The sequence below is a fragment of the Phytophthora cinnamomi genome, assembly GCF_018691715.1.
Source record: "Phytophthora cinnamomi strain GKB4 chromosome Unknown Contig5, whole genome shotgun sequence".
Lineage (NCBI taxonomy): Eukaryota > Oomycota > Peronosporomycetes > Peronosporales > Peronosporaceae > Phytophthora > Phytophthora cinnamomi.
In genome coordinates, this window is record NW_027150938.1 from 484,798 (window position 1) to 497,888 (window position 13,091).

Consider the following 13,091-nt stretch of genomic DNA (forward strand, 5'->3'; position numbering starts at 1 on the left):
CCTCATTTTCTACATGATTGTTGAGCTGACGTAAGTCCTGAATGATAAGTTCTCAATGTGAGCAATAAAAAATGATGAAAGGTGTGCGTAGTAAATTCTGTTCGATGCATACCACTGGCAATGCATAATATTTGCGATGGAAACGCCCCAACAGTAGTATCATCACCGATACAACGAGAAAAACTATAAATTGTTGTTTGCACGTTTGATGGGGGCTAGTGGATAGTAGGCGTCGTCGGCCATCTGAGGGGAGTGAGAAGCCACCACTCGGCGACGAACAACAACGAGCGCCACCACCGCAATCAGCGCCGTGGCACCCAGCAATGCCGTGGCGGCCGGGTGCTCCTGGGCGGTCGCAGTCAGGAGCACCGCCGCGTAGTAGCTGTAGTCACTCGAGTACGCACCCTCCGAGGTTGGCTCGCAACGCATGATGTCGGCCTTGTCGTCCGGTAGGTCAAGCAGCGCCGTGCACACGACCTCCGTGTCCTTGCAGCCCTGGCAACACGGCTTCTCACCCGTCTCGACGATCGTGCACTTATCGTCGGCCTTGACAACGATACCCCCACACGCTTCGTACACCCCGGCCGTATCGTCACCAGCACACGCATCGTACTCGCACTCAGAGTCGGAGATGTCGAATGCCGGGCCCTTGCAGTCCGAGATGGAGAAGTCACGCGTGCATGTCTCCGCGCGAGAGTTCCCGCTAAACTGCTTGTACGTGAAGGTGCATTCCACATGGAAACCCGTGGCAGCTTCCGTGGTGGCCTTGTTCAGCATTGTGACAGCGAACCGAGTCACGATCTCCGGCGAGTCTTCTGTCACACTCAAGATCGTCACGGGGGTGCGGCCTTCCAGCGCACCCGTGCACTCAACCTCGGACACCTTCATCCGCAGCTCGTCACGAGAGTACTGCAGGCCAGCGTTCGGGTGGAAGTCGAACGTCAGCTCGGCAAAGTCGCTGCCCGGGTACGCGCACATACCAGGGCCGATCGGCAGCCTGGACACCGATGTCTGGTACCACATATCGTTGAACTTTCGGCACACGCTCACAGGGCTGTTCACGGTGGAGTGGGTCCGCCGACGTTCCAGTGTCTCATCGCGGACCATGACTCCAGCGTGACCTTCGTGCCGCACGACCAGCCGACCGTGACGTGGTCCACGGGTTGAGACGTCATCCACACGGTCCGTCGTCACCGACCAACATCAGTGGCACATGCCGATCGTCCGTGTTTTCGTCCACCACGCACGTACGTGGTTCAGCAGGATCCACGTAGCGACTCCGATTGTACGCCGATATGGCAGACGTGGTGCTGGACGCAACGCTAGGACAAGATTCCTGGTCCAGGATCGGCACTTTTCTGCACAACTAGATGTTGGGTCTTCAATTTGAGGACTTGGTCGTAATGTCTTCATTCTGCTTCAAAACATCTTTTCCCCAGCTTCGTCCGCTTGCTCATTCCGCCTTGCTTCAACACTGCACTCACTTCGCGTGGAAAACTACCATATCCGTACGAGGCCGCGAAGTTGAGCTGCTCCGTTGTGTCGATGAGTTCTGACAGTTTAGCTCGGAACTCGCACTCGCCGTCAGTGGCACCAAAGCGCTCACCTCGAGGTGGTACTTACCGAAGGACGTGAACTCGATATCATCAATCTTGGCGTCACGGTTCATCTAGTAGTCTTTCCACGTGCTCACTTCTTCATAAAATGTAGTTTCAGGCTCAGACGCCACTACCGGAGAAAATCTTAACGCTTTGGGCTCCTGCCCACAACCTCCGCGAACGTTAACGGTAACGAAGCGCCATATTTTACAACACCACGAATGTCGCTCCCCTCGTACTCCCGATCCTGCGCTAGCCCGGCCGTTAATTTGATGCGCGGGTTTAGATATCCCTCCACGATGTTGTCTCGCTTGTCTGCTACGTAGCCGTTGCTTGGGAACGGCACAGACAGCCCTCACTTGGTGGCCATGCCTTTGAACGAGCACACCTCCTCGTCGGTCTGCACTTTGTGCTTGAATCCATTGCAATCGGCCCAGACGCAAGGATAAGTCTCATCAGCCGCCTTCTTACACGCAGGATGGCCGTAGTCATCTTCACCAAACTCGTATCCAGCGGGGCAATTGCAGAAGCATTGGCGGGTACCGTCGTCATCCACGTATGTCACGGGGCACCATCGTCCAAGTTGGCACATTGCAACGAGCGTGTCACCATGAATGGGTTGTACATGACTTGGTTCACCCACTGCGCCAACATATCCAGGGTTGTGTCGTTTAGGCACCTGAAGAATGCCAGCACTACGACAACCGGCGTATCGCTCTCACCCGAATCTGTGCACGCAATGCGACCGTCGGTCCCATAACGTCTGAAGAGTAATAGTCGTTGTCCACAAATTCTTCGGGGTCCAGCGTCGAGCTCGACAGGTCAAGGGGTATCGCATCGAATGACACGCTGCGTTCTCTGCTTTCCGCAAGCAACGACTCCTTCACACCCAGGAATGCACCCGTGACCGACATCCCGAGCGACGGGTGGAGAGCACCCAGGGCGAGTGCCTCCAGTAGCTGCATATTTCTTGTTGCTCAAGGTTTGGTCTCCCAACGTGAAAGTGGTGGCGCTGAAGTGCGGGTCATGGCCTCCGGAGCAGAGTTGTTCGTGGGTGTCCCTCCCGAGGGCCTTTGCCAGGGTCTCGAGACTCGAGTTGCGTTTGTTTTAGATCGCTACATGTATCAGCAGCCGTCGCTTGGCAACGATAACTCTCCGTGTATATATTTTTTGCGATGCTTCGCGATGGTAACACATTCCAGTCAGATTATCGTTCCCACAGACACTAAAAATGTTGATTCACAACAGAGGACGAGGAAGATGTCGCCACAGCGCAGTAATCGATTATCAAGTGATTTTCTCTTCAATTTGACGTACCCTAAGACAACAGTGGGAAGTACGCATCGGAGTCAAACTGCGCCGAACTTACACCAGTTTTGCGACGACGAAGTGCTATGAGTGTGACGGCAACAGCCACGACACCGCCGCTAAGTAGCATCGCGACAACTGGATGATTTTGTGTGGCCTCTGCGAGAAAGATAACGGGGAAGTAGTAATTACTGTATGCCCCACCGACACCTGCAGGTTCACAGCGCATAAGCTCGGCGCCCCTCTCGGGTACATCCATCAACCCCGTGCACATAACTTCAGTATTTGCGCACCCTTGACAGCACTCTTTCTCACCCGATTCTACGTAAGTGCTGGTCTTCGTGCTCTTGATAATCTTCCCACCGCACGCTTCATACAACCCAGCTATTTTGTTGCCAGCGCACACTTCGTACTCGCACTTCGCGTTAGGCAAATCAAATTGGGGGCCTTTGCAATCAGCAATGGAGAACGAACGACCGCACGTCTTTATATGCGTCAACCCTGTGTAATCCAGATACTTGAAGTCGCACGATACATCAAAATTCGTGAGTGCCTCCGTGCTCGGAGTGTGCAGCAATTCCACACCAAAACGCGTTACGATCTCGGGAGAATCTTTAGTCACCTTGAGGATTTCAACTGGTGTGCGGTTCTCGAAAGTGCCGGTACAGACCACCCCAGACACGTTCATCCGTAGCTGGGTACGCGAGTATTGGAGCCCGGTTTTAGGGTGAAAATCAAATGTCAACTCTGCGAAATCGCTGCCAGGGTACGCGCACATTTGTGCTGCAATGGGAAGTCGTGAGACCGACGTCTGGTACCACATGTCGCTAAAGTGCTTGCACACATCGACTGCGCTGTTCACGTGTAAATGCACGTAGAAGAAAAAACTGCGGACAAGGCCGCACTGCGTCCACGCTTCAATCGATATCTTTGTTTCTGGATCGGAGAACGTCAGCACTTCATCGTTGTCGTACACAGCTTCGCAGGTCGCCCAATGACACCCGGTTTCAGCACTTGTTTGACGCCTGGTCTTCCACAGCTGCCATTTCTCCGAATCACCGTTCACTTTGTAGCGCCAATGAACAAAACTGTTTACATCGAGATCTCCCTCGAAATTCAAAGTATGCGTCGTCTCAATAAACTCAGATAGCTTCGCCATATACACGCATTGACCGTCGGCGCCGTAATACGACGTGCATTCGAGTGCACGATGCACCTGGGTCACGGTCTGGTAATCTTCCTCGCGCAGTTGCTGTAAAACTTTCTTGGACTCATCGACGATGCTGGGTTTGATGCGAGCTGTGGCGGTTGCAAGTGTGTCACCATTGACCACAAGGCACTGCTCGAATGTACACGATTGGTCGCTATCTCCCTCACAGTACCGCGCATCGTAGTCAGATCCACATCGATATTCCGTCCAAAACTCCCGCAACGCGGTCGTCATTTTGCAGCAGCGAGTGCATTGACCAGCTGGCACCGGCTTCACCACGTCGTGGCATGTGCCGTCTGTCTTCTTTAGCGGATTTATCGCCATCTTCTGGTGAGATAGGATGTCTCCGAGCACCAAGTCCGGGTCAAAACACGAAATACTCTCATCGTGAGAATATCCCGTGAATTTGGTTTCGAAAAAGTTTTTCTTGGTGAATAGATGAAAGTCGCAGCGGTTGTTGCCACTACAGCCGTCATTGTCAGCTTGGTCTCCGAAGTCGATGTATTGTTGAGCCAGCTCATGTGCTTTGGCCACGTTGCTTAGCGTCAGTTCAGCAGTGCAGCCACAGTCAGCAGCCCCTGACGCGGTGTCACAGAAGCTAGCTGGACACTTTGTGGTAGCGCGAGGCCGGTAGTTATCTAAGATAGCGATACAGCCAACGCATGTTGCACTGGAATAGTAGTCGTACGCATCCATCTCCAATCGGTACTTGCCGTAGCCTTTGAAGACGATACTGTTCATGGCATCAGCTCGGTTTGTCTGGTAATCTTTCCAGGTCTTCGCTGCGTCATGTATGGGGAGATCCTCCCCACTCGGATACATCGGGTCAAATTTTGCTGCGCTTGGAGTTTTTGCCTCCACATCTGAAAACTTAAGTGGCCAAACTGATGGCATATTCCCAAGGATAGGAATAAGGAACCCTGCATAATACTCTGGATTCTGAATCTTCACTGCAAACACACGTATGCGTGGGTCCAGCGAGACATCGGCAAGCAGCAATAGCTTATTTGAGCCATAACCACTGGTCGGAAGAGGGAGCGGGATCCCCCACTTGTCCCCGACATGGTCAAAGGAACAGACGCTGGATTTCGTGTCCACTTGATGCTTATAGCCGCTCACCTTGCTCCACACACAATTCGACGTATTCCCGATTTTCACGCACACTTTATCATTCCCCTTCGTCAGCATTTCGTAACCAGCAGGACAGCCACAGAAGCACTGGCGTGTGCCATCGTCGCCGATAAGGGTGACCGGGACGCCGTTCTCGAGGTCCGCGCAGTTCAGCGACTGGGTAACCGTGAACGGGTTGTACATGAAGAGGTCTTCCTCTTGCTTCAGCTCGATGCAACTTTCGGGTCCACCTTCGCAGTTCTCGTCACTTCCACTCATCTGGAAGTTCACCACGTTGGCGATTCGATTCACGTTCTCGAACGCGACAATCTCATTGTACGAAGTTTCGTCCGTTGCGAACGAGATAACTGCAGTGAAGCCGTCGGTCGAGCTAATCACCGAGTCGACGGGGTACACGTCGCCAAGCCCCGGAAAGGCAGCGACCCGGTCCAAGTCGTCTCCGGTGACCTCTACCACAGCGTCGTACGCCGATTTCGAGCAGCCCCCAGCGACCATCGTGGCCTTGAAAGCTAGAGCGACACCGTCGTACGGCCCGACAGTGTCCGCCACGATCTTCTGCATGTCCAGTGCCCACGTCTCGACCGTGGACAGCGTCGAGCTCTCGATGCACTTGGAAAACAGCAGCAGGACGTCGATCTCCCCGTCGTAGACTGCCGCGGGGTCTTGCGAGCACATGACCATGTCCTCCTCGACCATCACGTTGCTGTCGGCGCTCTTCTTGACCTTCTTCTTGGTAGTTTTCTTGTCCGCGAGCTGCGTCATGAGCAGGTCGCTGGGTAGCTCCCCCGACGACGCAATGAAGGACGTGCCGTTGCTGGCGAGCGACACTGTCAGGTGATTGTCGAATTTCAGCGCTGCCGGTTCAACAGGCTGCAGTGCGGCCATGGCGACCAGCGCCGCTGTCCGTCGCAACGATGCAAGACGCATGACCTCGAGGCGGACCTGGTCAACGATATCGGAGACTGAAGCTTGTCCGAGTCAAACTTGACGATCTTTTTTGACACGCATCGATCTTGCGTCCTTTGGTCGCGACGGAATTCAACGGTCGAGAGCGGTCGGGTATCTTGGGCCAAGTTGGCCAAGATTCTTGGCCGCCAAGCCTTAGCACCGCCGACCATTATTGTCGCCATCCGCTTGAATATTTTCGCCCCACGCCGCGCGCGTGCCATGTTTTGGCGCCGGAGTGTTGATGGCCACGTCGGCAGCAATTGCTGGCTGCGACTGTCCCAGTCTACTAGACTGAGTCTGCCTGTAGGCGAGACAAATCACATCGCGGCAAATTCCAACGGCGCGCTCCAGTGCACTGCACTGTGCAGCGTCCGAAGAGCAGGGCGGAACATCGCTGCCGGTGCCAGTCGCTTGGCGCTCACCGTCTGACGAAATATTGCGGGCGCTGGTCCGCCGACGCGATGCAATTGCACTCTGGCCCGCCAGCTTGCTTGGCGGCCAAGCGGCGACTGCGAGCTGCCAGCAGCCCCTGGCCGATCTTGAAGAGCATCAAGCAGAAAAGGGTCCGGGCAACAGACGTCGCCCCCCATTCCGCCGCTGCGTGCAGAGACCGCGGGCGCTGAGCTCCTTGCTATGACAAAGCCTCCATGAGATCAGGCCTCCTATCGCACGGTGCTGCCAAGCCCAAGCTCACAGGAGACCGGAGCATCCCCGGTCAAGTCATGGAGAGTCTCCATCGGAGACCGCAGAACCGGATCGCGTCGCATCGCCGCCCTATCTTGTCTGTAGCCAGACACGCAGAGGCAGCGCTCCGGTTGCCATGGAGATTTGAGCATGGTGGAGCCCCATTGATGGACGACACGTGAGTCCACATCAATTTTTCAAATTTGCCGGCCGGCCGATAGGCAGCGTGCAGCATCCCCGGGCGAGGGCATCGGCCCGATGCACCGCCGCGGTCGATCTCTGCTTTGCGCGGGCCAGCTGACCGGACCGCGCGGCTTCAGCAATCAAGGCCGAACTATACCTCGGCCCGGCCGCCGTCCGCGTGTTAACCTGCCTCCTATTGCCAGCCTCATACGTCCGGAGCTGCTGTCGCCGCCCTGCCGTCAATAGACGGGCCGCGTGCGTGGCCGGTTTCGGGCGCGTCACACTTTTCGATTCGCCGCCTGGCCGAGAGCTCGCGATGGACTCGACGGGCGCCACGGCGCGCACGCCGCGCACGCGCCGCCGCGACTTCGGCAGTCTGCTGCTGCCCGAGTCCCCGGCCGGCACGCTCGGGCGCACGTACGACGGCAGCACGCCGCTGTCGCTGCGCGGCCTGGTGGCCGTGGCCGGCGGCCACATGAAGACGCCGCGCCACTCGTACCACCCGCGCCGCGCGGGCGTGGCCGCGTCCTCCATGGACGACCTGGTGGTGGACGTGGAGGAGAGCTCGGCGCTGCTGCGGCCGCAGGACGGGCCGGCGCTGTCGCCCACGCAGCGCAAGGTCAAGATCGGCGTCTACGGCGTGCTCAACACGGTGATCCTCGTGCCGCTCATGATCAGCTTCGCGCAGATCATCTTCCGCGACCCGGAGTTCCAGCCCTACATGAACGACCTGGTCAAGCTCGTGCTCGTGTCGGCGGCCGTGCACCAGATCTGCTTCTCGTGCGTCAGCTCGCTGCCCTTCGCCATGGGCCAGGTGCAGGACGCCGGGCTCATCTTCCTCTCGGCCATGTGCTCGTCCATCATCAAGACGCTGCACGAGCTGCGCGGCGACGCCTTCTCCATGGAGGAGGTGCTGGCCACCACGCTCTTCACCATGGCCGTGTCCACGGCCGTGCTGGGCGCCGCGCTCATCGTCACGGGCAAGCTGCGCCTGGCCAGCTTCGTGCAGTACCTGCCCATGCCCGTGGTCGGCGGCTACCTGGCCTTCATCGGCTTCTACGCCATGGAGGCCGGCCTGTCCATGATGACCACGGAGAGCATCAAGGAGCCGGCGGACTGGGTCAAGCTGGCCGACTGGAACGCGCTGATGCTGTCCGTGCCGGGTGTTTTCGCTGGCACCACCATCTTCTGGGTCAACTCGCGCTGGGACCACATGGCCGTGATGCCCTGCTGCTTGGCCGCCATGCTCATTACCTTCTATGGCCTGCTGCTCGTCACGGGGACGTCTCTGGACGACGCGCGCGCTGCGGGCTGGGTGGCCAAACCGCCCCCCTCCCCGCGCACCATCACGGAGATCTACGGGTTCTATGACTTCTCCAAGATCAATTTCTCCCACCTAACGGACCAGATCCCGACGTGGATCGCCATGTACTTCGTGGTGGCCTTCTCGTCGTCACTGGATGTGGCCGCTGTCGAGACGGCGCTGGGCAAGCCGCTGGACCACAACCACGAGCTGCAGACTGTCGGCATCAGCAATTTGCTCTCGGGTCTGGGAGGCGGCTTCACCGGCTCGTACCTCTTCTCGCAGACCATCTTCACGCTGCGTGGCAAGCTCGATACGCGCTACGTTGGTCTCATCGTGTTTGCCTTGGAGATCGCCATCGTGCTGAGCCCGTTCTCCATTATCGCGTATGTGCCCAAGGTCTTCTTCGGTGCGCTGCAGATGCTCGTGTGTCTCGATTTGATGCTCGAGTGGCTCTACCACGCTCGCAACAAGCTGCTTCCGCGCGAGTACGGCATCGTTTGGTTCACGTTCCTCTCCATGGTCTTCGTCAATTTGGAAGGCGGTATCCTCATCGGCATAGTGGTCGCGGGCTTCAATTTCATCTACTCGTACGTCGCAACCTCGAATATTCACCGCGTGATGAAGCGCTCGCGTGTGGAGCGCGACCTTCGTGAGCGCGTGCTGCTCCAGAACATACGCATGTCCATCGTCACGCTGGAACTGGAAGGCTACATTTTCTTTGGATCGAGCGTCAAAGTCATGGACGAAGTCCGTCGTCACGTGTTGGTGACCACGACAGAGAAACAGGAAGCGCAAACCAGTACGCTTTCCGGTGCATCTCCTCTGCTGTCCCGGCGCCATGCACCCTCGCCGTACGTGGCTCGTTCACTGGAGGACACTTTCAACGATGACCTCGCTACGCTGGATTCGGTCTTCGACGACCAGGAGATTCACGGATACTCGTCTACGCCAAAGGCTGGCAAGAGCGGCCAAGCAGCACTCCATGCTGCTCGCACGAGATACTTTATTCTGGACTTCGAGAAGGTGAGCGGCGTGGATGCTACGGCTGTGCGGAGCTGCTTCAACGCGACGAAGGAGTTGTTGGCACAGCACGGTATTGCTCTCATCTTCGCGAGCGTCCCGACTGATGCTGAACGGTTGCTGCGCGTTCACGACGTGATTGAAAAGGAGGACGGGTCGGGCACGGGATCGCTGGTGTTCGACACGCTGGACAAGGCATTGGAGTGGTGTGAAGATGAACTGTTGGTGTCTGAAGGTGTGTTGCCTCTCAGTGAGTCAACACCGGCGTTGGCGGTGAACGGAGGCAACGAAGGCCAGCACTGGCAGTTGCTGGATGAGCTGCTGCCTCGCCCCGATGGTTCGCACCGCAAGGATGACAAGTCGGCTTTGACAAACAGCGACGGAACGCAGCTTCCTGCTTGTAATGAAGCTGGTGCCGTGCTTACGCGTGAACTCGGCGAGATGTACGTGACGCACTCACTGAAGCAGGAGGGCGAGACATTGTACCGTGCTGGTGGACTCGTCAACGGCGTCTACTTCATCGGGTACGGCAAGGTGGACGTGTTCATGCCGTCCAAGATCCACGAAGGTTTGGGTCCGGGCTTCCGTGGTCGCAAGCGCATCACGCGCGTATGCCAAGGAGGTCTGGTGGGCGCGTCCGAGATGATCTTGCACAAGCGACATCAGTTCACTGCGCAGGCTCGGGCACCCAGCTCCATCTTCTTCCTAAGCAAGTCTCACTACGCGCGGATGCAGAAGGCGCACCCTACCTTGGCTGCGCGCTTCCAGCAGGCAATGTTGCAGTCCATGGCCATTGGTGTGCTTGAGTCCAACTTGACGGACGATTGAGCCCCCTTCCTACAGCCCCTCCTACAGCGAATCGTGGAGGGCGAGCAAAGTGCTGTCTGCATAGACTGAATTTGCTGAATAGATGTCGTTTGCCTTATTGTTTATCGCTTGTTGAGCTGTGGAACCTCAAAGTTCTGCATGGCCATTTCGCATACTTGTATTACAATGTAAGATATGAATGTCCTTGGGCAACAAATGCACCTGGGCAAGTTTCGCTTCGCTGCCATCCTTTAGCTTCCTATAATCATCACCAGCACCATGACCTGCTCTGCTTAACCTGGCCTTCGCATTACAGCGTCAACACTACTACCAAACAGCAAGGTGTGGTTAATCATCCTACAGCTCTCTCACCGTACGGCTCAGTTTTTCTGTTTGTTTTTGCATTTCTTCATTCAGACGTCGGGGTCACTTCATGTGCAGGCAGACAAATCTGCGCTGCTACCGGCCTCTTTCTCCTGTTTCTGCAGTTTTCGGGTGTTTTCTCTCTCTTGATCTCTGGGTCGAATAAGTAATTAACAGAGGCGCGGGAAGTCGAGTCGATACGGTGTCGAGGTGGTCGATATCCCAAGCATCGGCTCTTGATGATGATGGTACAAGAGCGGCTCGGCCGATGGCGGCGGGGGCGGGAAGTCACACGCAACGGAATCCGGTCCAGGCCAACGAGCACGCACATTACGGGACGTTACAGATCTAAGTTCTGCATCTGCGTCTGCAAGTTCTGGCGTGCGTGCTGCGGCTGCTGCTGCTGTTGCTGCGACGTCGGTACCTGCTGCTGCGCCGCGTAGTATCGGATTCTATTGTTACGAGGGGTGGACGTGTTCGACAGCTCGTCGTCGTCCTGCACGCCGCTGTCCTCCAGCCGTGAGCCATTGCCGTGAAGGTGGCCGGCCGTGCCGAAGAAGTGCGGCAGCCGGATCTTCTTGGTCGGCTTGATGGATAATACCGTGCGGCCGAACTTGACGTGCAGCGACTGGTTGTTGTGCAGCGTGAGCGGGCGGTAGATGTACCGCAGCGTGCCGTTGGAGCTGCCGGCGTCCTTGAGGAAGAACTCTCCCTTCGAGTAGTGGATCTCGGCGTGGATGGTGGACACTGTGCGGTACTTGAGCACCAGGTCGCACTGCGACGAGCGGCCCACCATGAGGGGGCGGTGGATGTCGTTGTCCATGAGCATCTTGTAGCTGAGCTGGTAGCGCGTGGACAGGTTGAGCGTGGACGACGAGTGCTTGGTGACGACCTGGAACATGATGCAGGGCGGGTTGAGGCGGTCGGGCAGCAGCGACAGCACCTTGCCGTTGGGCAGGCGCGTCTTGCTCGGGTACGGGGCCTTGCAGATGGAGCAGGTGCGCGCGTTGCTCTCGTCCAGCACGGTGCAGATCTCGTTCTTCTCGCCGTTCGTGTTCCAGCGCTTGAGGCAGTTGAGGTGGATGTACTTGGTGTCGCCCGAGCACTTGCAGGGCGCGATGAGCGGGTTGTCGTCCTCCGTCTCGTCGTAGCACACGTAGCAGATGGCGCTGGTGCTCTGGCGCTGCAGGGACGAGCGCGGCTTGGACTCGTCGTTGCCGGACGCGTCGCCGTTCTCGTCGTCCGTGTCCATGCCGCTGTCCACGTCGGCCAGAGCCTCGTCGTGGCACACCACGCGCTGGATGAGGCTGTTGACCTCCGAGGGGCTGAGCGTGGCGTCGTTCGGGCCCACGCCGCCCGTGTCGATCTCCGTGACCAGCAGCCCGACGCTGCCGAAGCGGATGATGTCGCCCACGCGCACGCGGTGCTTGCCGCCGCGGATGCACTTGGTGCCGAGGATCTGGCACACGCCCGTGTGCGCCGAGAACTTCTCCGAGGACGGCAGCAGCCGGTACGCCTCGTTCGAGTAGTCGATGTTGAGGCAGGGCGCGCGCGGGTCCTCGATGAAGATCTTCTCGCGCTGCGAGGCGCCGTCCGTGGCCGACGCGGACGCCGAGTGCTTGGGCCCGTAGATGGACACGCCGCAGCGCGAGACGCTCTTGCGGAACTTGTCGCGCTTGCCGGCCGCGCCCTTGGTCACGGCCGTCATGCCGCGGATGTCCAGCCTGGCACAAGGGCAGATCGTATCACAGGGCATACATCACGACGTGAGCGTCACATCGCGCATACAAAAACGCAGTGAGGGAGTCTAGCGAGCGAGCGAGCGTACATGTCGGGCTTGCCGTCGCCGCTGAAGAACTCGGTGGCGCGCGCGAGACTCCACCTCCGGTCGGAGTTGGCGCTCATTGTGACGGGGAAGGGGAGGGAGGGAGGGGAGGGAGGAACTGAGCTGCGAGGAGGCGGCGCGGGCGCGCTGCGTTTCTGTTCTCCTTCTTCTTCGAGCTCCTGGTCCTCGCGGGCGGGCGAGAACTTAACTTCCGGACTGGGAGAGGGGGGGCGGCGCTGCCTGTTGCTGTCTGGCGGCGCGAAGCTGCTGGACGGATCGGTCGCGGTTGCCTTCTTTCCTTTTGGGCCGTTTTGTCTTTCCAGCGCGAGAACACGGAGGGGGAGAGAGAGCGAGAGGGCGGAGTTCAGTTTTCCGTGCAAACGCCCCCAGCGCTGACTCCCCATACTGGAATCTTATCGTCGCGACAAAGAGCGGACGCCCCCGCCCTCTATTCGGGCGTCTCGGAGCGAGTATGCGCGCCACCGCGGCGAGCCTATCGCCGCGCCGCCCCGAATAGAGGGCCTGCGAAAAATCGCGCGCGGCCAATCGCCGCTGTCGCCGATCTCGACCGCACGAAGTAACATGGCACACACGCCTCTGACCCACGCGCGGCTTCCGCGATGCCAGCCCAGCCCGACGGCGAGCCGCCAAGCGTGATCATGGCCCGCTGCATGGCGTCGGCGAGCCCCGGCCTCAAATAGTACATGC

At 58.1% G+C, this 13,091-nt stretch overlaps 4 protein-coding genes across 5 annotated transcripts; 2 read left to right on the top strand and 2 right to left on the bottom strand.

Annotated features, from left to right (window-relative positions):
• Positions 1–183: 183 nt before the first annotated feature.
• On the bottom strand, positions 184–6,132 carry IUM83_09771 (uncharacterized protein; the record flags this gene model as incomplete). 2 transcript variants are annotated; one of them, XM_067934234.1, is made up of 2 exons in its annotated part: positions 184–1,011; positions 5,368–6,132. In XM_067934234.1, 2 exons carry the CDS (start codon positions 6,130–6,132, stop codon positions 184–186), a joined length of 1,593 nt encoding a protein of 530 aa, XP_067799226.1. The 2 variants fall into 2 exon arrangements, with proteins under 2 accessions (XP_067799226.1, XP_067799227.1); XM_067934235.1 differs by lacking the exon at positions 184–1,011 and adding an exon at positions 5,271–5,279.
• Positions 6,133–7,378: 1,246 nt separating this feature from the next.
• Positions 7,379–10,216, top strand: IUM83_09772 (Sulfate Permease (SulP) Family; the record flags this gene model as incomplete). Its single annotated transcript, XM_067934236.1, has 1 exon — positions 7,379–10,216. One exon carries the CDS (start codon positions 7,379–7,381, stop codon positions 10,214–10,216), a length of 2,838 nt encoding a protein of 945 aa, XP_067799225.1.
• Positions 10,217–10,898: 682 nt separating this feature from the next.
• On the bottom strand, positions 10,899–12,463 carry IUM83_09773 (E3 ubiquitin-protein ligase march6; the record flags this gene model as incomplete). The annotated part of the gene is made up of 2 exons (XM_067934237.1): positions 10,899–12,282; positions 12,387–12,463. 2 exons carry the CDS (start codon positions 12,461–12,463, stop codon positions 10,899–10,901), a joined length of 1,461 nt encoding a protein of 486 aa, XP_067799224.1.
• IUM83_09774 (uncharacterized protein) lies at positions 11,548–12,087 on the top strand (the record flags this gene model as incomplete). The annotated part of the gene is made up of 2 exons (XM_067934238.1): positions 11,548–11,636; positions 11,748–12,087. The coding sequence occupies 2 exons, from the start codon at positions 11,548–11,550 to the stop codon at positions 12,085–12,087; spliced, it is 429 nt and encodes a 142-aa protein (XP_067799223.1).
• Positions 12,464–13,091: the final 628 nt, after the last annotated feature.